The 26260-nt window shown below is 47.0% G+C and overlaps 1 protein-coding gene across 8 annotated transcripts; it reads right to left on the minus strand.

The window, feature by feature from the left end:
• Window positions 1-1068: 1068 nt before the first annotated feature.
• TROAP (trophinin associated protein) lies at window positions 1069-26232 on the minus strand. Of its 8 annotated transcripts, none has more exons than XM_053375233.1 (18): window positions 26083-26232; window positions 23728-23975; window positions 22412-22604; window positions 20769-20926; window positions 19267-19348; window positions 18974-19050; window positions 17399-17523; window positions 17093-17143; window positions 16839-16882; window positions 14866-14966; window positions 13274-13367; window positions 12382-12506; window positions 10708-10767; window positions 8744-8818; window positions 6768-6866; window positions 5412-5769; window positions 4518-4693; window positions 1069-2018 (listed from the first exon to the last, which is right to left on the minus strand). In XM_053375233.1, the coding sequence occupies exons 2-18, from the start codon at window positions 23920-23922 to the stop codon at window positions 1953-1955; spliced, it is 2079 nt and encodes a 692-aa protein (XP_053231208.1). In that variant the 5' UTR covers window positions 23923-23975; window positions 26083-26232; the 3' UTR covers window positions 1069-1952. The 8 variants fall into 8 exon arrangements, with proteins under 8 accessions (XP_053231208.1, XP_053231209.1, XP_053231206.1 ...); XM_053375234.1 differs by having other exon boundaries at window positions 4518-4690; window positions 26079-26232; XM_053375231.1 differs by having other exon boundaries at window positions 26079-26232.
• Window positions 26233-26260: the final 28 nt, after the last annotated feature.

Consider the following 26260-nt stretch of genomic DNA (forward strand, 5'->3'; position numbering starts at 1 on the left):
CTTGATTGTTGTGTGTTCTGCATTTGAGAGTCCGCCTCTCCCACGCTGCATTTCCTCGCTCCTTATCTACACCTGAAAGTGGTCCAAATGACAGGATGTTTTAGCACCAGAGTGCAAATTGAAGACCCAGGAAGACCCAGGAAGAGGATTTTATGATGCTCTTCCCTCACTGAAGGCTACCGGTAGGTTGCCAGGGTAACGCCAAACATTTGAGACCTAAAATGGTCAAACCCACGGAGCCAAGCATGTTTTGCTTCTCATGAACTGGCCATGTTGTACGGATGCCTGATGATCGTCTTCCAAAACAACTACTCTATTCCAAACTTAAAAATGGAAAGTGTAATGCTGGTGGTCAACAAAATAGGTTCAAAGACTCTCTCAAGGCAAATCTTTTTTTAAAAAAATAGTATAAACACTGAGAACTGGGAAACACTGGCCTGCAAGAGCTCCAGTTGGAGAACAGCCTTGACCAAAGGTGTCATGGGCTTTGAAGACGCTCAAATTCAGGACGAAAGGGAGAAACGTGCTAAGAGGAAGGCACGCTTGGCAAAACCTTACCGTGATCAACTCTCGTCCGGAAACCTATATCCCCATTGTGGAAGGACGTGTGGATCCAGAACTCGCCTCCACGGTCAGAGGGCCTTCTCACTAGTGGCACCCCGCCCTGTGGAATGCCCTCCTACCAGATGTCAAGGAAATAAACAGCTATCAGACTTTTAGAAGACATCTGAAAGCAGCCCTGTTTAGGGAAGTTTTTAATGTTTGATGTTTTATCGTGTTTTTAATATTCTGTTGGGAGCGGCCCAGAGTGGCTGGGGAAACCCTGCCAAATGGGCAGGGTATAAGTAATAAATTATTATTATTACTACTATTATTATTAGCCCCTAAAGTTTGCTGATCCCAGCAAATAAGAGACCCCACACTCCAAGCTGGTCTGGGACTCTAACAATGGAAGTGAAACCAGCCACCATTCTGTTGCCTGGTAGTGTTTAGCAGAGTTTGCCCCAGAAATCAGTGCTTGAAGTAAAGAACCTGCAAGGACCCTAGAAATCAAACAAGCTGAAAAGGTTTCCCTTTTTAGAAAAGTCTTTATTGACATCATCGTTTATTTACATCGTTGTTTATGAGTCACCTTTTTGTCCAAAAAGGACATCCCAAGGAACTTACAGTTTAAGAACTTTTAACTTAGAAGCACCGCTGCTTTTAAAAAAAGAAAAAGAAATTCAGTCCATTAAGTGTTCTAAACCCAAGGACACTGGAAGATGTTACTAACCCAATCACAGTCAGAGCTTGACACCAAACCCATCTTTCGAACCTCACCCTAACCCACCATCTGTGGTCAGAAATTATATAAAGCCCCTCTCTGCCAACTATTTCCCAAAACTGTTACAGGCGTTTACATACAAAGAACGTAAAACACCCACTCACAAAAATTGACAAATTGAGGCAGCTCATGACAAAGTCTTGCTCACTGGAATAATCCTTCTTACCCTTGGGGGAGAGTTGTGCTCTTGCTTGCAAAAACAGCAATCTAAAGCAATTGGGAAACGTTTTTAATTTTTCTCCTTTCTTCCCACAAAAGGTATGTTTCTTGCATACCATATTAGCGTATTGCCTTTTGTGCCAATGCTTTGCAGTTCAGTGAAAGCTGAACTCCAGGTCAGCTTTCCCCTTTCACAGCACCACCAGCCCCATCTTTTCTGCCATGCACTAGACGCTCTCGGAAAAGGAGGGGAGATTTCGGCTCCTGGTCCTCCCAGGACAACCCCACTGAGATTCAGAGTCCCAACAAGATTCGTCGGTGGTCAGGGAGTGAGCTTGAAAGGTAGCAGCTGGGAGTGGATCTTCTAAAGTTCAGAAGACAACAGAACACCGTACGCTGGTTCTAAGGAACTTCACCACACTGTCTCTGTATCCGTGGGTCTGGCAAGCAGGCAGCATAGCCCAGACCTTCACGAGGGCAAAACCCTTTCTGCTTCCATGGGTCGGGATGGGGTTGCAGAGATAGGTATAAAGTGCTGGTGGATAAAAACAAGAGCAAGAAGTGTTATGCAATGAGACACACATGGGCTAACCAGGAAAAAATATATGTTTCTCTGCACATTTGACCCAGAACAGACTGGAGGAGGGTGGCCAACTTTTAAACACTACATCTCAAGTAAAACTTAAGGGTTTAGGCTCTCAACCTGAACTCAGGATCCAAAGGAGAATGAAAAGTCACAGAGCTCTGACCCACAATGCCAGCTCCAGCATTATTAATTCAACTTATACAACTAAACCCAGAGGTCTCAAGATGGTTCACAACAAGACTACAACATATAAAATCAAACCATAAGCAGTAACTCAATAACACCCCCCCAAAAAAGCCACATTCTTAAAGGGTGTTTGATGTCAATATGATCAACCAAAGGCCTGGTTAAAAAGAAACAATTTTGCCTGATGACTAAAGGTGTGTAATGAAGGCGCCAGGCAAACTTCCCTGGGGAGAGCATTCCATAGACGGGGAGCCACTGTAGAGAAGGCCCGTTCTCATGTTGCCACCCTCTGGACCTCTCAAGGAGGCGGCACACGAAGGAGGGCCTCAGAAGATGATCTCAGGATCCGGGTAGGTTCTTACAGAAAGAGGCAGTCCTTGAGGTATTGCGGCCCTGAGTCATTTAAGGCTTTATAGGTCAAAACCAGCACTTGGAAGTTCTAGTGGATTGCTGGCATGATGGGGCTAATTCTGAGTTCATGCCATGAGCTCCTCTAAAAAATATATGCACCAGTGCATTGATTTTGCGTTGCCACAGAGCAGCTTTGGCCATGCCTTTCCCATGCCAAGAGGTGGTTTGGAATTAAATGTGCTATGCATACAAAAGTGCTTTGAAGAGAACATGTTTCTGTCAAAGGGAAGCTATTGGTAGGTGTCTACATCTGACCAGAAACAGGTTCTTCAAATTGCACAACTGTATATGTGGCATGCAACACATACACACACCCAACAGTAAATTCGCACCCAAGGAATGGACTACGTGGGCACCAAGGGGGAATATATTGAAAAGCTACTCAAAGGCTGCTGCTCCTTTGGAAAAGAAATGCAAAACAGTCGATCACAACCCACCACTCAATTAATGGGCATGGGTTCACAGAGCGGAAGACTGCACATCGCAGAGACTTGTTAAATGCTGTCCTCTGCCCAACCTCAAGGGTGAAAAGACAGGTGCAAACATCTCTGTACCACCAATTCCCTGCAAAAGACGTCAGGTGAAGTTCGCCTTCTTGTGCTGTCGCAGCTGGAAATACAGCCTCTTAAAAGGTAAAGGGACCCCTGACCATTAGGTCCAGTCATGGCCGACTCTGGGGTTGCGGCGCTCGTCTCGCTTTATTGGCCGAGGGAGCCGGTGTATAGCTTCCGGGTCATGTGGCCAGCATGACTAAGCCGCTTCTGGCGAACCAGAGCAGCACACGGAAACACCGTTTACCTTCCCGCTGGAGCGGTACCTACTTATCTACTTGCACTTTGACGTGCTTTCGAACTGCTAGGTTGGCAGGAGCTGGGACCGAGCAACGGGAGCTCACCCCGTCACGGGGATTCGAACCGCCGACCTTCTGATCAGCAAGCCCTAGGCTCTGTGGTTTAACCCACAGCGCCACCCGTGTCCCGCTTACAGCCTCTTACGTGTGAATAAAAGAATGGCGAGGAGTCACCATTCATAATAAATAATAATAATAATTTATAATTTTTTACTATTTATGCTGGGACACGGGTGGCGCTGTGGTGTAAACCACTGAGCCTTGGGCTTGCAGATCGGAAGGTTGGCGGTTCGAATCCCCGTAATGGGGTGAGCTCCTGTTGCTCGGCCCCAGCTCCTTCCAACCTAGAAGTTCGAAAGCATGTCAAAGTGCAAGTCCGGCGGGAAGGTAAACGATGTTTCCATGCACTGCTCTGGTTTTGCCAGAAGCAGCTTGGTCATGCTGGTCACATGACCCGGAAAAACTGTCTGCGGACAAACATTGGCTCCCTCGGCCAGTAAAGCAAGATGAGCGCTGCAACTCCAGAGTCATTTGCGACTGGACTTAACTGTCAGGGGTACTTTACTTTTTTACTTTTATTTATACCCCACCCATCTGGCTAGGTTTCCCAGCCGGGCTCTGGAGACCTCCAGTCTGTTCACGGAGCTATAGGACACTTAAGCTCTTCACGGAACATATTCCGAGTCCTGGGAATGCTACCAATTGCTCCGGCTAAAGGCAAAGGACTGTTTTGCATGGGGCAGCTTGCTATGGCACGGCGTGCAGCCCATTGGCAAGCCGCAGTCTTCCAAACAATTCTGTCTAGTGAGAAGCAGTGCTTCCATCGTGCGGTGGCACCATTCGGAAACCGAGGAACAGCCAAGGTTTTGTGCCTATGTGCAGCAGAAGGTTGGGCAAACCGCTTGGTTCAAAAGCAACCTCGTTTATCCCTTGCTGAAAGGGACTGGAAGACAGCACACAGCTCTTTGCTTCATCAAGCTGCAGCAGACTGAGATGCTTACCATGGCATCCTGGACCTCCAGCATTTTGGCCACAGGCTCTTTGCATCGCTGCGCTGAGGGCTGCGTGACAGAGGCGAGGCGGGCGGTGTAGAAGGCACATTCATCATTTAGGCGTGCCTCGTGGAAGCGCATAGGTGCACTAAGGAGGTCATCCAAGCGCTGCTTGACTTGGTCTACTGGGGAAAAGACAGCAATAGCAAAGATATAATAAATAATAATATACATATATATTCATGCATGCATACATACATACATACATACATACATACATACATACATACATACCTGCCCCTCCGGCAGGGTTTCCCCAGCCACTCTGGGCAGCTCCCAACAGAATATTAAAAACATGAAAAAACGTCAAACATTAAGATATGGACTGTTTTGTAATCAATGATTAATTGCAATTATTACTATAACACTTTTAAAAGTGTCCTAGCAGCAAATATTTATGGACTATGGCCAAATAGTTCTTAACACCTGAAGGACAGGGAAGACACACAATGAGAGCCAAGTGGAAAAGCAGGACATTTAAATTAATGTTATTATTTCAGATAGGATCCCTACTACACCAGTTTGTCATACAGGGGAACCTCGGTTTTCGAAAGTAATCCGTTCCGGAAGACTGTTTAACTTCCAAAACGTTCGAAAACCAACAACTGAAAGCGGAAGCCTCAATACAATAGGGAAACTCAAAACGGAAGCTGCATAGCATGTTCGGGTTCCGGAAATTGTTCCAAAACCGGAACAGTTACTTCCGGGTTTTCGGCGTTTGGGAGCCAAAACGTACGACAATGGAGGCATTCGGGAACTGAGGTTCCACTGTAAAAGGATATTATTATCACTTGTCTTAAAAAAAAATTAACATGAGAATCAAGTTAATCTATCAGGTCTTACCTGCACTATTTCCACAGGACGACATGAGCCCGAGCAAAGGCATGGAGGTACCACTGCCGCTGGATGCCGGGAGCTGGACCGAAGGCATCCGAGGAGTGGGGCAAACAGGTTGCTGGCTGGAGGTGGTGGCATGTGTTGTGCCAGGTTCAGGTGCCATAGCAACAGACCCTGGCGCCAGCTTGCAGAGGTGTGGTCCGGGAGACGGCACAGGGGTAGTGAGACCAGGCTTGGGAGCCTCCTGGGCAGGCGAGCAGTGATCCGACAACAGTTTGTGCAATTCCCCCAGCGTGGGGGCAATGTCGTGATTGATGCCGTCATTCACCTCCTGTTGCAAGAGCTGAGCAAGGAGCTTGATGCGCTGGGGGAAGAGGAGGACAAGGGCTGAAATGGGGCAGGTAACTCTAGCTCAGCCGCCCGATAGGCTACATCTTGTCTATGGTGGGACACCGTACCCGAGTCCCAGGCTGAAAGTAAACCAGACCTCCCAGAATGCCAAAAGCTACCCGAGGGTCGCCAGGGACTGAGATGTTCCCCTGCAACCATGAAAGCTAAATAATCCCCCCAAAAAATGTATGAAAGCACAATTTGCGCAGAACTGGATGCTGTTTCCAATGACTCCAAGCTCTTGCAGTAATAATAATTATTATTTATTATTTATACCCCACCCATCTGGCTGGATTTCCCCAGATACTCTGAGCGGCCCCCAACCGAATATTAAAAACATGATAAAACATCAAACATAAAAAACTTCCCAAAACAGGGATGCCTTCAGATGTCTTCTAAAAGTCAGATAGTTGTTTATTTCCTTGACATGAGATGTCTTCTAAAAGTCATCGACAGTTGTTCATTTCTTTGACATCTGATGGGAGGGTATTCCACAGGGCGGGCGCCACTACTGAGAAGGCCCTCTGCCTGGTCCCCTGTAACCTCACTTCTCACAGGGAGGGAACCGCCAAAAGGCCCTCGTAGAACACAGTGCTTCCATTACAGCAGACTATTCTGTTCCAACAGCTGCCTGCTTTTCCCTCTGCAATGCTCTCAGCTTCACCACCTACACCAACCTTGCCAGTACTACAGGTAAAGGCAGAATTAGAACGTCATCCTTTGATTTCTTTGAAAACAGTTTATTTTCCATCTTTCTCCAACTGCCTCTCTGCAGTAAACTCAACCTCACAATCAAAGAAAATTCAGAAGTTTGAAATGTTTCAGAAAACCACAAAAGAGAATGGTGTTAAAAGTAACCACCCCATCCTTTTCGCTATCAGAATTTGCAAGCAGGGCCTGTTTAAAGGAATAGCCGAGTTATGCGCTAGGAGCCAGTTTCTACCTGGGAGAAAAATTAACAAAGATGCTTACCTGGAGTTTTCCCATTTCTGGGGTGATCACAGGAACAGCTGCCACCTTCTTTGCCGATGCTGCTATCTCTTCCTTAAAGAGCCGCACAGCAATGCTTTCCTGCGAGAGAAGGAAAAAGTCATCTCGCCTCCCTGGGTTCCACTTCCACCCCACCAAAGCTACCAACCGTCGAGAGGGCAGGTAAGGACAAGGAAAAAGTGGGAAAGATGGCAGGATCCCAAACCCACCGCTCCCTGCATGCCAGTACCAACAGGCATTCTGGCTATATTCTAGGAACCAATTCAGGAGTAGGCTAAAGTTTAGGGAGGAAAAAAACCTACAAAAGGGTATCAAGCCGGAAAAATGACCATTGCATACTTGGGTTTAGCAAGTCTGCTGCTACTGGCAAATTAGGCAGCATGCATATAAAAATATACCCCATTTTACAAACATTCAAAGCCGTAGCCAGGAGATATGCCTTTGAGCACCTCATAAAAATGGGAAGAGGAAATAGAAGACCTTCCCCATAACACGTCCTCCATATCTTTACTATGGTGCCCTCCTAGAACCGCTGCTTGCAGTCTAGAGATGTAATGCAGCGAACACCTTTCTTAAAAAAAACTTACACAGAATTAGACCTGACAAATAATCCTCACAACCTATCTTACATGGGGAAGGGGGCAGAATGCATGTAGCTGATTCAGGGTTTCCCAAACTTGGTCTCCTGCTGCTTTGGGGCTACATTTCCCATCATCCCTGACCATTGATCCAGCTACATATGGATGATGGGAGTTGTAGTCCAGGCAACAGCTGGAGGCCCAAGGTTGGGAACATTGCTACAATTGAACACTTTCTGTTGTAGAGAACAGTGGTACCTTGGTTCTCAAACGTCTTGGTTCTCAAACACTGAAAACCCGGAAGTGTTCCAGTTTTCAAATGTTTTTCAGAAGCTGAACGTCCGGTGCAGCTTTCGTTTAAGTGCAGGAAGCTCCTGCAGCCAATCTGAAGCCGCGTCTTTTTTTTGAACGTTTCGGAAGTCGAACGGACTCCCGGAAGAGATTAAGTCTGGCGCTTTTGTTTTTGCTATTTATTTTGTTTTTGTTTTTGAGGCTTTTTCAGTTGTTTCTTTTATGATTGTGTGGAACCCAGTTCAGCTACTGACTGTGTGACTGTGGAAATGGATAAAAGCCGCCCCACTCCAAACAATGACTATCATCAGTGCAGGTAAGAAAAAAAATTAATTTTATTTTTTATCATCTACAGTACTGTCTTATTTATTTTATAGTACAGTACATTGATTATTAGGGACACGGGTGGCGCTGCGGGTTAAACCACAGAGCCTAGGACTTGCCAATCAGAAGGTCGGCGGTTCGAATCCCCGTGACGGGGTGAGCTGCCAACCTAGCAGATCGAAAGCACGTCAAAGTGCAAGTAGATAAGTAGGTACCGCTGCAGCGGGAAGGTAAACGGTGTTTCCGTGTGCTGCTCTGGTTCGCCAGAAGCGGCTTGGTCATGCTGGCCACATGACCCGGAAGCTATACACCGGCTCCCTCGGCCAATAAAGCGAGATGAGCGCCGCAACCCCAGAGTCGGTCATGACCGGACCTAATGGTCAGGGGTCCCTTTACCTTTTACATTGATTATTGCTTGCATTTTATGGATCAATAGTCTCATTAGATAGTAAAATTCATGTTAAATTGCTGTTTTAGGGGTTGTTTTTAAAAGTCTGGAACAGATTAATCCATTTTGCATTACTTTCTATGGGAAAGTGCACCTTGGTTTTGGAACGGACAGATTAAATTTGAGAACTACGAACTCAAACAACAGAAGCTGCCAGACTATAAAGATTTACGAATTGCTAAGAAACCACATACAAGGCGTTCTTAAGCAGGTGCTCGAGCATAACATATTAAGTGACCGGAATGCATCGGAGCAACATGAATCCAAACAGCTGCTCCCATGGGAAAGGGCTCCGAGTTTTATCCACATGAATTTACCCATGCCACAGCAGTGTCATCCTCCTTGGAGTCCACAGAGTCCTTCAATGAGGTGATCTTGCTTGCCAAATTAACCTGGAAAAAGCAAAATGGACAGGGGGTTTTTTGGGTACCAACGGATTTCAAACCCTGCTACGTTTTTACAGCCAGCCTAGTCACACAGCCAGGAATTTCTTTCTAGTTCTACGACCAAGGAACCTTTAGGGGAAAGTAAGAGAAATCAAAATCCCGGGAGCATTTTTGTAAGTAACACACACCAAGTTACCACAATCCTAGCTGAGGCTCAAAGAGGGAATTTTTTTTACACAGTATAGCATACCTTCGGCGGCAGCTCATTGCCGTGACTAACACTAAAATACATAAAAAAAATTTCCTTCCAGTAGCACCTTAAAGACCAACTAAGTTAGTTCTTGGTATGAGCTTTCGTGTGCATGCACACTTCTTCAGATACCTGAAGAATTTGGTATCTGAAGAAGTGTGCATGCACACGAAAGCTCATACCAAGAACTAACTTAGTTGGTCTTTAAGGTGCTACTGGAAGGAAAAAAAATTTTTGTTTTGACTATGGCAGACCAACACGGCTACCTTTCTGTAACTGGAACTATGGAAGGCACCACATTGAGCCACATGAAATGGAAGTCCATCAACCTCACCAGGTATCTGAAGAAGTGTGCATGCACACGAAAGCTCATACCAAGAACTAACTTAGTTGGTCTTTAAGGTGCTACTGGAAGGAAAAAAAATTTTTGTTTTGACTATGGCAGACCAACACGGCTACCTTTCTGTAGCTAAAATACATGTGCACACACTTTTGCATTTAAAGAAAGAAGCAAAAATTCAAGTACATGGCAGATGAGTTTGCTTGTGGGTAAAAACGAGGGCAAAAATACAGCCTCCCTCTAGGATCCCCACCCTCCAGAAAATATAGAATAAGGGCTATACACACTCATGTATCATGTGCTGCTGTGCTTGCGAGCCCATTGAGGAATCTGACCGCCATAGCAAGATGCTGAATGAGTAAGAATGGATAACAACTTGCAACAACATTTTGCAGTGTTGAGTGACCCTATTCAGGATGCTGCATTTGATTTTCCCATTCCCCACCTGGTCTTCCGCTTCAATCCCCGGTCAAACACTCATCATTCCACAGCCACCAAGCATGTTCAGTCTTCGTGGGGCTGTTCCACCAACTCTTTAGGTTTGTTTTTCCTTTTTGTATTTCTGCCAACGCTCCTTTAAACCTGCTAACACGTCTTTCTTGGGCACCTATGCTGCTGTTTCAGCCATGTAACGACTGGCCCCCAGAAAACAGATTGTCTCAAGTATATACAATGCCTATTCCACAACGGCAAGTCTTCTGACTTACCCAGGAATTGGTATGGTCAGTGGTAATCAGGGATCTTTAAGAAGTAAAAAAATCAAAGGGCCTCTAGACGGTTAAGTCCAGTCAAAGGCGACTATGGGGTTGCAGCGCTCATCTCGCTTTCAGGCCGAGGGAGCTGGCGTTTGTCCACAGACATCTTTCTGAGTCATATGGCCAGCATGACTAAACCGCTTCTGGCACAACGGAACACCGTGACAAGTGCCAGAGCGCACAGAAACACTGTTTACCTTCCCGCCACAGTGGTACCTATTTATCTACTTGCACCGGTGTGCTTTCAAACTGCTAAGTTGGCAGGAGCTGGGAAGGAGCAACGGGAGCTCACCCTGTTACACAGATTCGAACTGCCGACCTTCTGATAGGCAAGCCCAAGAGGCTCAGTGGTTTAGACCACAGTGTTGCCCGTGTCCATCTTTAGGAGCATCCTACTTACTAAGGATTCCAATACCTGCTCACAGCAGTAGGAATGGGAGATTTCAGAGGGCTTTTGGTAAAGGACTCTCAGATAGTTCATTATCTGAGCATTTTTAGAGTATCAGTTCCTGCCCTCCTACTTGGTTTAGATTAAGCATTGGGCACCCACCTTCTTAGCTTTAATGCAGGAAGAAACAGGCGCCCGGTTCCGTATCCAGGGACTGCGATGCTGGTCCAACATAAGAGAAAGTATTCAGAAGATGGAGCAATAGGAGTCACAGTGAACAGCAAGGCACATAACTTGAAAAAGGATGAAGCTAACAACTGCATCGTTCTGCCCGGACACTGAGGTCCAGCACCGAGGGCCTTCTGGCGGTTCCCTCACTGCAAGAAGCCAGGTTACAGGGAACGAGGCAGAGGGCCTTCTTGGTAGTGGCACCCGCCCTGTGGAACGCCCTCCCACCAAATGTCAAAGAGAAAAATAACTACCAAACTTTTAGAAGACATCTGAAGGCAGCCCTGTTTAGGGAAGCTTTTAATGTTTAATAGGTTATTGTATTTAAGTGTTTTGTTGGAAGCCGCCCAGACTGGCTGGGGAAACCTAGCCAGATGGGCGGGGTATTAATAATTTATTTAATTTATTTATGTATTTATTTATTTTTATTATTAAAGATGCTCAATGGTCGAGCTTACACTCTTCATGCAGAAAGTCAATACATGCCACCTCTAGTTAAGAGGATCCCAAGGGGCAATGCCCCAGACCCCAGAGAGCCACTGCCAGGCACAAGAGATAACATGGGGCTAGGTGGCTCAGTGGGCTGACTCAGGATAAGGCAGCTCCCAGGTTCTTGCACCACTTTAAAACATTTCTTTCCCACTCTGCCTTTCCATTCATTTCCAACAATAAGATAATCACGTCAGTTAAAAAAAAGAAGTGAGAAATGAACTTCAGCTGATTAAGAGAAAAACAGAGAAACATGACAACTATTATTATTCACTATGAGCCTCTGAGAAAGGGGCCAGACGGTCAAAACACATGAGAGTGGGTTGAGAGTCAAGCATTTCCGGGGAGCTTGCACCGTAGCTAGTGGGCTACCACAGAAAAGGCCCTATTTCCCCACTTACCACCTGCTAAACCTCCATAGCTAGTGGGCACCTAGAAAAGGGCTTCTCAAAATGATGTTACTGGCCAGACAGGTTCAAAAGGGCACAGGTAGGGCACCCTGGGTACAAGGCATATACAGTGGCACCTCGGGTTAAGTACTTAATTGGTTCCGGAGGTCCGTTCTTAACCTGAAACTGTTCTTAACCTGAAGCACCACTTAAGCTATTGGGGCCTCCTGTTGCTGCCGCGCCGCCAGAGCACGATTTCTGTTCTCATCCTGAAGCAAAGTTCTTAACCTGAAGCACTATTTCTGGGTTAGCGGGGTCTGTAACCTGAAGCGTATGTAACCTGAAGCGTATGTAACCCGAGGCACCACTGTAGGGCTTTATGTTTTCTGTGTTTTTTTAACCCAAATTGCAAGTTGTGCCTGAAATTACACAGGAAGCCAGCACAGATGTTTTTTGGCATGGGTAATATATGTTGCCAGCAGCAGGGATGATGCACAGTCTGCTGGTTTCAGACTATTAAGCTCAAGACAATAAAGGATAGGGCTGGTAACTAATCTCTGGTCCCAACCCACCAGAGCTACATTTCCCTCCCATTTCACCCCAGCAGCGTCAACACAAATGGTGGTTTTCCAGGACATGCCCATAGCTAGCTAGGAAGTGGATGCACACTTCTGGGAGAGACTTTTAGTGACAAAGCGGCAGGCAACCTCGCCAACCCTCAAGCACAAACCGAGGACTGCGGGGAAGCAATGGGAACCCTCCGAGCTAATCCATAGGGGGTATGGTCAGCAGCTGAACATCTTCCGCCTGGTGTGTTGGCTAGCTGGGCTCCAGAAGCTTCCGATTTTTGCTGACCTGCAAAGTGGGACAAAAAGGGGGGGGGACCAGTTATATTATTTTATGATTTTCAGTTTAATACATTTCAATAATTTTACAGTCGTTTTAACATTTCAAAACTCAACTTCCTACCCCCTCTTTCTGTGCTTCCTTAAATTTGTTTTTTCTATTTTCTGCATATTCCAAATTAAATTAATTTACTCAATTATTCATCTGCTTTAATCATATACTCTTATAAAACTGCAGGCTACCACAATAATCCTGTCAATGTTTACAGTTTATTTGTAAATATTCAATAAGCCATTTCCATTCTTTCATAAAACGTTTGTCATCTTGATTTCTTATTCTTCCAGTAAGTTTCGCCATTTCTGCATATTCCATAAGTTTTTGTATCCATTCTTCTTTCGCTGGGACTTCTGCTTCTTTCCATTTTGGGGCAAGTAACATTCTTGCCGCTGTAGTTGCATACATGAATAAATTTCTATATAGTTTGGGTAGTTCTATCCCGATAATTCCCAAAAGGAAGGCTTCTGGGGTTTTTTACAAACTTTATTTTAATCATCTTTTTCGATTCATTATATATCATTTCCCAGTAAGCTTTAGCCTTACTACAAGACCACAACATATGATAATAAGAGATTTCTTTCTCTTTACATTTCCAACACTTATTTGATTTTGATTTAGGAAAAATCAATGATAAGCCATGTGCTTTGATACCAGGAACTTGCAACTCCAAGCAGCCACGAGGAGGACAAACACCCAAGCAACTCCTCTGTTAAGTATACCTTTAAGACGCTGTGTCGAGCGGCAGGACACACGCCCAAACTTTTCCGTTGAGCGCACACTCGTGCAGGGCAATGGCAAACAGACACTTTCCCCCTAGAGGAAAAGAAACAGTCAGTTTGCAGCTCTCAGCAGTGCAACCCTTGCTCTAAGAAGGTCTCCCCCTACCCAGCTATCTCCCCAGGGTCACTCTGTACACAACTAAGAAAGTACTTTTGCAGGAAGACTGTGGGGAAACTGCGTTGAGCAGACAAAGAATCCAGTAGCCAGTCGGTGGTGGACCAGTGTGCCCAGCTGTTTTCATATCCATTTAGACTGGGGAGGGATCCTTTTTTAGCCTTAGGTTCACTTTATTATTATTAGTATTAGTATTAACCTTTGCGATTAACTTGCCTAAGATTCAGGACAAAGTGCCACGTTTCAGAAATCCACCCCCACCCCACCCCCGACAATTTCGCCTTTGAAATCCTGGTCGTGTCCTGGGAAATCCAGACATATGGATTCGACTGGCCAGCTAAATCAGGTGAGGGTAGGGCCCAGGGCTCAGCAAACTTTTCAGCAGGGGGCCGGTCCACTGTCCCTCAGACCTTGTGGGGGGCCAGACTATATTTTTTTTTGGGGGGGGGGAATATTAACAAATTCCTATGCCCCACAAATAATCCAGGGATGCCTTTTAAATAAGTAGACTCATGTAAAAACACGCTGATTCCCGGACCATCCGTGGGCCAGATTTAGAAGGCGATTAGGCCAGATCCAGCCCCCGGGCTTTAGTTTGCCTACCCATGGGGTAGCCGATGGGTCTCAAACCCCCAGTGAGTTAGGGACTTTCCCTCCATGCGAAGACAGGCTCTGGTGGATTGAGCAGATGAGACCAACAGCGGGCCCAACAGACAAGAAGGCAGTTTCTGCATGGGCTACAGAGGGAAGTGAGGGGTAGATAGGACTCATTAGCCTGGGAAGGTAGCACATCTAGGAGAAGGAAAACTCTGATCCTAAAGCTCTAATGCCTTGCGGGATTTCCTGGGGAGAAAGCTAAGGAGTAAACCCTACACAGGAATCCAGAGTGGAGTCCCTAAGACAGTTGGATGGTGCCTTGTACACCTCCTTCTGGCAACTCCTGCAGCCCAGCTGGTGCCCGATGTATTGCTCTGCTTTCCTTTGGAGGTCTTGCCGTCTGGGCAGCCCAGGATCTCCATGCACACTGCCCAGGCTTGTGCCCCAGGGAGGTCGCTTCGGCTCTGCAAACACAGAGGCTTGACTTCACCCCCAGTGGTGCACTCTATTAACTCTCAAGACAGATGGATGCCAACAACAGCAGCAAGGAACAAAGCAAGGTCCCACTTGTTATATTCCAGAATGCCAATGGGCACCCTCAGCTGTTTCACACCAGACGCCTTCCTTGGGATTGTTCCACCAGCCCTCTGGAGATTGCAGCTGCCTCTTGCCACCTGAATGCCCACCTAGGAGCAAATCAGCGCCCCAGGAAGTAGAGGAGTGTGAGAGCGTTGAACCCAGCGGTGGTAACTGGGACAGACACCTGGTGACAGGGAGGGCACTACAGAAATCAAGACCTCCAATACCGTACTCTGCTCACCCTAGTGCTCAGATCGGCAGTCGCCCTTAGGGCCGAATGGGTCACGCCGATGTTCAGCAGGATGCTAGCTTTGGCAGCCGGGTCGGGCACGAACCCGTCATCTGCAAATACAAGGGACAAAGTTGGCAAGCAGGCAGGCAGCCTCACCATTAGCTCCTGCTGTTCACATTCCAAAGGAAACCAAGAACAGCTCTCTGCGAAGCAGGTCGCGCAGCCTTTATAACCAGTTTGGTTTTGCTCTGTGTTATTCCCCACTTGCATGCTTTGATCTCAGCAAGAGATGAGAATTTCAGGAAGCGGCAATTCAGGCACTGTATATGGAATGCCAACTGAAGGTAAGGAATACGGCTGAGACCATTATTATCAAAATGCACACGCAAGCTCTATCTTTCAGTTTTTGACTTTTATGCTAATTAGGGCTGGGTGATATATCAATATACAGTGGTACCTCGGGTAAGTACTTAATTCGTTCCGGAGGTCCATTCTTAACCTGAAACTGTTCTTAACCTGAAGCACCACTTTAGCTAATGGGGCCTCCTGCTGCGCCGCGCCGCTGGAGCACGATTTCTGTTCTCATCCTGAAGCAAAGTTCTTAACCTGAAGCACTATTTCTGGCTAGCGGAGTCTGTAACCTGAAGCGTATGTAACCTGAAGCATATGTAACCCGAGGTACCACTGTATCATTGAAAAGCAGTTTGAAGTCTGTATTGTGATATCCATTTCATCGTCTTTAATCTTGCAATGCGTGCGCGCCATGCAAAAATCACAATGTGGGAAAAACTGAAGCCAGACGATGCTTCTCTCGATTCCTGCAGCCTCTGTTAATTCTGACGGCTCAGCAGTCCCCTTTCTCATGCGGGAGGCAGCGAATCACAAGCATGGGAAAAATCACAATGCAGGAAAAACTGTGAAGCCAGCCAATGCCTCTACATAGCTCCATCCTTATTTCATACGTCGTGATGTATCGGTATATCACAATGTTTAACTGGAGATATTTTGCAATGTTGGAAACCAGAATATCTCCCAGAACCTACTGCAAACGCTTGCCAGCACATTTTTATCTACACCCATTGCGGGCAAGAATGCAAGCCTGTTGGTGCGCCAAAAGGGGAGAGAGTGCTGGATTTTGGACATATTCTTATGCACGGCACAGGCACTTGAGGAGAAGTGGTTCTGGCTGATGGCACAGTGCATGAATCAGCTGGGAATGGCAGCGTGTATGTTTTTTTACGTTTTTTACATACAGTGTTAAGTTAGGAAGAAAGAAAAGGGGGGAATGGTGAGTGGGGTGGGGTCGGGTGGCAATGCTTCTATTCTTCTGCTTAGGTACACGTGTGGGGTTTTGCATCAGCGTCACTTGTGTGGGTTCTCTTGTTGTATTTCTTTGGTGGTGAGAGAGGTTGGGGGTGTATGTTAACAGTTTAAACACTAAACTGTCAAATGAATTACATGTGCCAAGTTTGGAAAATAATCTATTACCCATATCATGTCTTGTGAAGCAAGGGTTCAAAGTACAGTGGTACCTCGGGTTACATACGCTTCAGGTTACAAACGCTTCAGGTTACAGACTCCGCTAACCCAGAAATAATACCTTGGGTTAAGAACTTTGCTTCAGGATGAGAACAGAAATCGTGCTCCAGCGGCGCGGCGCAGCAGCAGTGGGAGGCCCCATTAGCTAAAGTGGTGCTTCAGGTTAAGAACAGTTTCAGGTTAAGTACGGACCTCTGGAACGAATTAAGTACTTAACCCGAGGTACCACTGTATCTTTCTCCGATTCAGGTTGTACAATCGGAGAAGGCAGGCAAAGTTGCTACAGCTTCACTGAAAAATGGCCGACTTGTGTTACAAGACCAACCAAGCTGTGAGAATGAGTCTGGGGCATGTGGGAAAGCTGTCCAACAAAGCTTTGCATAATGTACGCAAACACCTGTCTATGTGTCTGGATAGAAAAGAATGATGGTGCGGCCACTCACCTTTCCATGGTGTCCCTGTGATTTCCTTCTTCCCAGCCGAGTCACTGTTTTAAGAGCAGACAGGGATGAAAGGTTACACAAGCCTCAAAACAGCCAACATATGTGGAATACCTGTCTGCTGGCACCCCCGCTTTACAAGGACACAACAACTATCACACACACTCCATGGATGCATGCTGGGGTGCATTATTGGCAGAGGGTAAAGGCACAATTCGGAGAGGAACAAGTTGCAAACTTTTGCATTCTTCCCATACCTACTGATCAAGGACAAAAGACACTCTGTAACCTTGGCTGTAGCCATCAATCTGAAATGTGCAGACAAGGTGAGCATCTTCCCGAAAGAAGGTGGAGTACAGAAGAGTTGGAATGTAGGACTTGGCTGTGGAAGGGAGAAGGGAGATGGGGGCCCTACCTATCACCACCCTGAGAAATACTGGGAAACCAGGGCAAGCAGAACAATGGAATTTTTTATTTGCCATGCCTTGTGGCTTCACAATACCCTTGCATTTCACAAATGACGCAAGCTGCCGCCCCAACTGAGCAGCCAGTTCTTTCCTCACCTTTGCGTTGCAATGCCCCCCTCCACCGTGCCGTTCAGACCTTCTGCCTCGGGCCTGGGGGCAGAATCTTGGGGCTTGCCCACTCCCAGGTTCTCCGTGGGTCGGCTTGGCTTCACCACCTCCACCTGAAGCAGACGTCAAAGAGAGTCAGAGATGCAAGGCAAGCAGCGCCCAGGCACTATTCCGGAGGAAAGAGGCACAAAGTCAGGCAAGACAGCAATCATGCAACAGGGCTAGCCATACATACAGCGGCGTAGCTAGCTTCTTGGGCGCCCAGGGGGGCGTGGGCACCATGCACGGGGAGGAGGGAAGCACTGTAGTGCAGCTGAGGGCGAGGCAGCGGGAGGACCCAAGCCCCCCACTGCTGTTTCGGGCCGTGCGGAGCCCACGTCACACCCAGGAGAGATGCGTGGCTTGGGCGCAGTAACAGTCCCAGGAGAGACGCTTGGCTTGGACGCGTGGCTCGGACGCACCCCGCAGTATGGAGTCCCGTTCACCTCTCCCCCCCTCCCAAGATACGCCTCTGCATACAGAAACACGTTGCCAGGTTAAAAGGGAAGCCTATCAGCTTTGGGCAGGGGGTCATAGGTACAGATACAGCTGTCCACAGACCTCGCCGTCAATGCACACTAAAAGGTGGAGTTGAGAACGGTCCTCTACTAAAGTTTGTATGAAGGGCAGAACAATTATTTAAAAGTGTAAGAAGCACAAACAGCATCAGGGGTAGTGTGCGTTCTTAGGTGTGCTAGCAACCAGGACTGGATGCAGAAACAACTAGAACTACCACCTTTCAAAACATGCTGAAGTTTTCTTCCCCTTAATACACTGGAGAAGGAGTTAAGTATTCTAAGGCGTTTGTGTGCAACAGAGAGAGAGAGAGAGAGAGAGAGAGAGAGAGAGAGAGAGAAGCCCTCCCAGCAATATCCACTGAGAAAGTGCAATGATTCCTTCAGAATGCTGTTGCATCTGGTGCCATTTTGGAACAATCATTTTAGTGGAAATGCTCAGTACCCACTTTGGGCAGGACTTCCAGCGGGGAGGATTTAGGGGTTAAAAAAAAAAGTCTGGACTGCTGGTCAAGTTTGCATCTGTTGCATTACACCCTGATCTCCCACCCTGCCTCATGCTTCAAGGACACAATCCCAATTCTTGCTTGCCAGGGGCTCTTCCAACCACAAACCTACACAGTGGTACCTCGGAAGTCAAACGGAATCCATCCTTGAAATCTGTTCGACTTCCAAAACATTCAGAAACCAAGGCGCGGCTTCCAATTGGCTGCAGGAAGCCCCTACAGCCAATAAGACGCCATGTCAGACGTTCGGGTTCCAAAGAATGTTCGCAAACCGGAACACTCACTTCCGGGTTCGTGGCATTCGGGAGTCAAAATGTTCGAGTCGCAAGGCGTTCGTCAACCAAGGTACGACTGTATGTACTTATTGGCTAGCACAGCAGTTCCAAAGCAAACATCTTCAGAGGCAAGTTCAACCTTTTTCACACCTTCCCAAATCCCAGCATTCCTTGCCAAGGTTGGCACCAGATTGTCAGAAAAAATGAAGAAAAGCATCAGTTACCTACCCGAGGCCCAGGGTTCTCAAATGTAGCCGACCGCATCTTAAGCTGCTGAGTGTTCGAGGACTGTGGCTGATTCACATCTGTTGTGGGACAAGAGAGTTGGGGGTTCTTTAAGGAAACCAGGGGGGGAAATATTTCATTTGTCATTTGAGAGCAATTTCTCTACACCCATAAGCGTTTGTTTTGAATATTTCAAAGTCCCACCAGATTGCAAACACAAGGAGCTGCATGAAGACTCTGCCTGACTAAACCCTGTTCTCCCAGGTGCCAAGAAAGAAACCCAATTTCAGCCATACCTTTTGAAGTTGATCTGGAGATGTACGACATGCGAGGAAGATTTGCTGCAGGAACCCCTGTGTATAACGATCCTCGACCAGTCTACAAGGAGAGAGAAATGGAAGTCCAGCATTCCCAAGTTACTGCAATGCTAGGCCTGTTTCCCCACATTACAGTCACCAGGACTCCATACAATAGCTTCCATAGCTTTGAGAAAATGGCTAACTAGAGCACACATCAAAAGCAAGGCATGCATCTAGGCTGGATGGGCAGGCTCAGACCCAAGACAGAGTAAAATCAGGACAGAGTTATGCTTAATGGTTGTGTGACTTTAGCACCAGCATGGAACACCTTTCCCAATATGCAGACGGACTATTTTGTTCACAACCCTATGGGCCAGCCTGTCAGTTCTCGCTATTTATAACGCTTCCGACAAAAAGTTGTTAAAGACGCCTTAAGAACAGGTTTCGACAAACATTTCGGCAAGCCTAAATGCCAGCACACCAAAATTAAACACAAGTGCACAACAGCACAGCACTGAAGCTGAAATCACAAAATGTAAGTCAGAATTGAATCCGTACATGGACACAGACAGACAGAAGCAGATGGTCAAGCAGAATTTCAGCTCTCCTTCATTGAAAACTCCATCTCGTGAGCTATAAGGGCAGGGTCGGCCCAAGACATTTTAGCACCTGAGGCGAACCATGAAGTCCCAGCATTCCCATGGTGCCCCCCCTCCATGCCAGGAAAGAAGGGGTGAGAGAATGTCTACATCAGGAACAAGGGAGAATATCGATCTATACTGGCATCCGCTGCCCCTGTCAGTGGCAGACCGGACAAGTCTCAAATGTCAGCTGTGTGATGCCAAAATTTGGCGCTCCCACCTCTTACCTTCCATAGTTCAACATAGCGTGCTCCATCATTCTAAATCATAGTTGTGGCGCCCTCTGCAGCACCCTCAAGGCTCCACACCCAATGTGACCGAACTGGTTGTGCTCTCCTAAATCTGCCTTTGCCCTTGTGGATCCTGCCGCCTGAAGCAGTTGCCTCACCTTGCCTTATGAGTGGGCTGGCCCTGTGGAAGATAAACTAAAGACCTCCCTCAGCTTAGAGCTCTTGCCCAGGGCAGGGGAGAGATCCTGTGGCCCAACTCCAGATATTGTTGAACTCCCACCAGCTCCTGCCAACCTGCCCACTGGACAAGAATGAAGTTGAGGAGAGCCCAGCGGTATTTGGACGGCCACAGGTTCTCCACTCCAGACCTAGAGGTATAAAGCACATACATGCTGGATACATGCTCTATTCCAGTGTTCCCCAAACTTGGGTCTCCAGTTGTTTTTGAACTACAACTTCCATCATCTCTAGCTAGCAGGACCCCTGGTCAGGGATGATGGGACTTGTAGTCTAAAAAACAGCTGGTGACCCAAGTTTGGGAAACCCTGATCTATTCCATTTCAACACAGCAGACAAGCACACGCCACATAAATGCACAATAGCCCTACTGTATACGGTAGAGACTTACCCCAACGATAGTCGAGCATGCTCTATTCCCTCTTAAAGGGACTCGTCCGGCCAGGCTGGGCTTGTGGGCTGCACTTACCATGTGGTTAGTCAGCCCTGTGTTGGACAGGATGCTGGCAAGAGCTGCTACATCTGGCACAAACTCAACTGTGCTCACTTCTGCAAGAAAAAAAATGTTTGGTGATCACATCAGCAGCACAGAGTAAAGAAGTGTCGTTGGTGGTGATGGGTAATCCAATGCAGTTGGTCAACCCACATACCTCAAAGCTGGTCTCTAAAGCTCTGAAATATTCTCCCAGCCCTGCATGGGACGTGTCCTCAAAATGGCCAGAGCCAACTCCCAGAATGATACCAGGATCCCCGATAGGGGATTTAAGTTTAAGATCATCCAGAGTATAGTCTGTCACAAGCAAACAGCATGGTACAGTGCAGAAGGAGAAACTAGGTGTTTTTGCTTCTTCTTTTTTACAGACTAAAAAATGGGTTAAAATAGGATAGAGATCATTGCAGGTTGATAAACTGGTTTAAATCTAAATAGCTGAAGCAAATGAACACAGGGAGCTATTAGAATCACCTCGCGGTTTATCCCCACTCATAGGTTGCCTGGTAAACAGCCCTGTTTGATTCCTCCGTTAGATATCCCAACTTAAGAAACAACCCCTTTTTCCATTTGAAAGTTGCATTAAAAAAAAATGGTAAAGGACCCTGGACGGTTAAGTCCAGTCAAAGGCGACTATGGGGTTGCGGCGCTCATCATGCTTTTCAGGCCGAGGGAGCCAGCATTTGTACACAGACAGCTTTTCCAGGTCATGTGGCCAGCATGACCAAACCGATTCTGGTGCAACAGAACACCCCAACAGAAACCAGAGCGCACAGAAACGCCGTTTACCTCCCTGCCACAGTGGTACCTGTTTATCTACTTGCACTGGTGTGCTTTCGAACTGCTAGGTTGGCAGGAGCTGGGACAGTGCAACGGGAGCTCACTCCGTCACGGGGAAGTTGCATTAATCCACTAGTTAAAACCAAAACATGCAATTTTGTTTTCTTTTCAAAGACATTGGCTCTTTCAAAACCAATTGTGAGTCTTCTCAGCTGTGATCAGCCGCAGTTTAAGCACCCTGTTGCACCTTTACTTGTGTGTGTGTGTGTTTCAAGGTTATCCTTGTAAGGAACTGAGCAAGGTGGCACATGATTTTTGCAGTAAAACAGTGAATATGCAGAAAAGGCTGATAGCCACTCAATCACCTTTCTACCTTGAGATATTTATTTGTGCTACATTAGAATCAAGGACTTTTCACAATGACTCTAAAGCAGCTTACCTTTACCAACCGTCATCAGAGGCAGGTTAGGCCAAGACTACCTAACAAGAATATAAAACAAGGTCTTCTACATTGAGCGCCTTATTCCAGCTACCCATTGTCCCCAGGCGGAGGTCAATTTGCTTCCCTTACATTTTATGATTTAGCAAGCAGCAGAGCCAAAACAATCAGAGCTCAGCCAAAAACCCATCAGAATGGACCACTCATTCTAACAAGTTAAGGCCAGTCGCAAAACATGGTTCACAATGATTCATCTCTGCCAAAAACAAAAACAAAACAGCAGCAGCAGCACACTAGGAAGATCCTTTGCTGTCGTGATCAATACCTTTGCCATTGAGCACACAACCTTCATTCCTGTGACCCGATGTGCTCAGATGCATCTCTCCCAGGGGTTCTCTAGAAAGCATCTTGGGCATTAACCCAGATGCAGGTTCCACCGCAGCAGCATCAGGTACTAAACCAGAGTGAGGCATCTTGCTCATCTCGATCCCTTTCCTCCTCGCATTGGACGGACATGCCTAGAGAGAAAAGAAGAGAGACAAGGATTCTACTCGTGCCAGTGCTATGTTCCAATCAAAAGGCTTGTCGCCATTCAGGAAAGGGCAACCGAATTCTGGAAGAGGGCAAGCCTGCAAGTGGGAAGAAGAAAGGCTCCCTGCGAGTGAGGCCATTCTATTGTCAGAACAGTAACTCCTGAGTCCCGGTGCTCAGCACTACCTTTGCTGGACAACCAGACCCCCAAGGTATACAGTGTTTCCCAAACTTGGGTCTCCAGCTGTTTTTGGATTACAGTTCCCATCATCCCCGACAACTGGTCCCACTAGCTAGGGATGATGGGAGTTGTAGTCCAAAAACAGCTGGAGACCCAAGTTTGGGGAACACTGATTTAGATAAAAGGTAAGGAAGGGGAGATGTGATAGATAGATAAGATAGGGTATGATTATTCACGCATTGAAAAAGTGGGTGGATAAGAGGTACTTATTCACTTCCACAAGAAGCAACGATGGCCCCCAACTTGGAGGGTTTTAAAAGAGCACCATGCAAAGTCAAGGAGGACAAAGCTATTGACGGCTACCTCCAATATCAAAGGCAGTACATCTCTGAATACTAGTGGCTGGGAATCGCAGGTGGAGAGAGCACTATTGTGCTCATGTCCTACTTTCAGACTTCCCATAGGCATCTGGTTTATCGCTTTGAGAACAGAATACTGGACTAGATGGGCCATTGGGCCTGATCCTGCAGGGCCATTCTTATGGGGAGTGCTGACAGCCCTCTGCACTAAGGTTGTACATCAAAAGTGTTTGGCAAGGAAAGTGCTCCAAAACAGCAAATGAGGAAGCAAGGACTTGGTTGATAGACTAAGCGGGGACATGATCTAGAAATGGGAGATCAGCACAGGGCATTTCCGACTGCTGAAAATCCTACCCAGGTTTCTATTTGCAGCCTTCGGCAGCTACCACCCAGGCAGATTTCAAGCTTGTTCTGAAAACCTCGAGGGCTAGAAACCATTTCATTAAAAAGTGAATACCAGCACTGAAAGAGTGAGAGGCTGCAACAAGCAGGATGCAACACAGGTAACAATTTTCTCAAATCGGAGAGGGAATACCTAGCCTAAGCCAAAGGCAGCTCCACCACACTCACCTGATGAAGGCTATTCTGTGGCTGCTGCCGAGACTGCTTCACCTCTCGTGGGATTCTGGTTTTGCGCAGCACTGGGATCTTGCTGCTGCTCAGGGCACCTGCAGCAAGCGACGCACTTTTCTCCCGTCCTTCTCCTGCAGAGGTCACAGGAAGGGGCAAGACTTCTTGCAAGTTTTCCTTCCCAACTCGAGCCATTTAGAATTCCTGTGCTGATCCTACGGTCGAATCCTTTGTGGCAGTATTTGCACCTACGGGTAGGGGAGAGAAAAGGCTTTTGAAGCAAGGAAAAAGAGTGAGAGGCACAAGGAAGCCACCTATGGGGCAAGACTAATGCAAATAATACTATTTGTTCCCCACAACAAGTGCTTGGTTTGCTGCTTTTTAGCTGGCGAGCACAGCAGGCTAACTGTATGCCTTCAAAAGTGTACTGAAGAGCTTTAACACAACCAAGTACCCAAACTGGACCCAAACCGTTCCTTCCTTTGCCAGCTGTCACCTGGCAAAATTCTTTTCAGCAGGCTCTTAATAATGGTGTGACCGGAAAGTTTGGTGAATGGTCACAGAAATCAGTGAGAAATATTCAAACATACAATCAGCATCAGAAACCCACGAAATGCTCACAGTTGTGTACGGAGATGAAGCTGTAACTCAAAAGACAGTGTATGAGTGGTTTAAGCATTTCCATGAAGGGTGGCAAACTGGCAGACTGTCGACGAGCAGAACTGTGGCTAATGCCAACAGAGTTTGTGAGTTATTGATGTGGGATTGGCGTTTGTCCATCCAAATGATGGCGGAAGAATTACACATTCCACATGAAATCATTACTGAGCTTACTGAGTTGTCCCACCCTCCATATTCTCCCAATCTGGCCCCACTGGATTTCTTTCTTTTTCCAAAACTGAAATCTGCACTGAAAGGGCACAGATTTCCCAACATTTCACACGTCCAAGCTGCTTTAACAAGGGAACAGAAAGCAGTATGAAAAGAGGACTTCTCCAGAAGTTTCCAACAGTGCTACGGACGTTGTCAATGGTGCATTGTATCAGAGGGAGCCGACTTTGAAGGCCTATAAGGTATGTATGTTCAAATATTTCTCGCTGTCCAATTTCTGTGACCATTCACCGAACTTTCCGGTCACCTTGTAGAAAAGGGAAGGGAAATGGTGCAGGGCCACTAATTGTCGGCTCTGTTAAGCAGCCAGGCTCTCCACTCCATCAGCTATCACCAGTCAGCAGTTATCCCATCAGGTTGCAGCAGAGGAGGGAAGAAAAGGTTTGTTGGAACACTTCATTAGAACAGCTGAGAGACGGGCCGAGCTTGTTTATTTCCTCCTCCCTCATGACCCATTTTACTTCCGTGCTATAACTTTTTTAGATTGCAAGCCCAAAGGTAGGTACTGCCATTTTTCTTCTTCTCTTTTTTTAGTGATTTGCAAGCTACTCTGGGAACCTTTCTTGGCTGAAGCACGGAATACAAACTCCTTCTTTAAATGAATAATTTAAATAAACTGCTGGCAAATTCCCTCTTGTTTGTGAATATTCTATAACAGCTGCGCCAAGGTAAGATCCAGGAAGCTTCACCGCTAGCAAACTAATATCCTTTAGCACATTAATGTACACCTAGAGACCCCAAACCAACGCTACAGGCCATTTTCAGAAGGCCATCCAAGAAGAGGAATGGGAGGCAAGGCAAGTGCTGGTCTTGTTCAGGGCCACGGCATCTTTTGTATAATAATTTAATATTAGCTTCCAAATGCAATAACCCAATAAAAGCCTGATTGTCACAATACCAAATTATAATACCATCAATGATGCCAATTGTTCAGATGCCAAATTGTGTTATTTTGTTCCGCCCCCGGCATGCTAGAATTGACGGTTTGATCATTTACTTTAACTCTGCCTTTCAAAAACTTATCAATTCCAATGACATACCAGTCAGAATAACGAACCCTTAATACCGCAGCTGCAGTTTTTTTTTAACGACTTCCATTGGCGTTTAACGCATCAAATAATTTACGGTCCTACAACAAGTGATGGAGAAATTCAAACTCTCTCTTTCCTTCTTCACGCGTGCGGCTGTTATTCTGTAATAAATCTGCCTTTGGCGTGACGGCGGGCGTCCGGGAAAATCCGGGCGCGTGGCAGCGCCCGCTTCCCCCCCCCCCCGCTGGCCCCTTCAAACTCTTCGATACCGAAGAACCAAAGCTCGACTCACTGGCCGCCTACCGAATCCCGGAGGCCAAACGTTTCAGTAAAGGCTTCCATTCCTTCATTCCCTCAGCCCCCTTTCCTTGAACCCCGGACCCTCTTCTCTCGCGCAGCCCTCCTTCCTCTCCCCCCCCCCCCGCCCACCTGCCTCCGGCCAACTCCTTTCCTTTCCTCCGCCGCCGTCGCCCCCGCCTCCTTCTCTTCAGGCGAGGCCGTTGACGCGCAGCCATCCGCCTCTCCCGAATCAAGTTCATAAAGCAGCGGGACGAGCTGATTGGCCACTCCGCTCCCTCACGTGGCCCGGCGGAAGGGGCGGGGCCGCAGGG

This window comes from Podarcis raffonei, chromosome 2 (genome assembly GCF_027172205.1).
Source record: "Podarcis raffonei isolate rPodRaf1 chromosome 2, rPodRaf1.pri, whole genome shotgun sequence".
In the NCBI taxonomy this organism is placed as follows: Eukaryota; Metazoa; Chordata; class Lepidosauria; order Squamata; family Lacertidae; genus Podarcis; species Podarcis raffonei.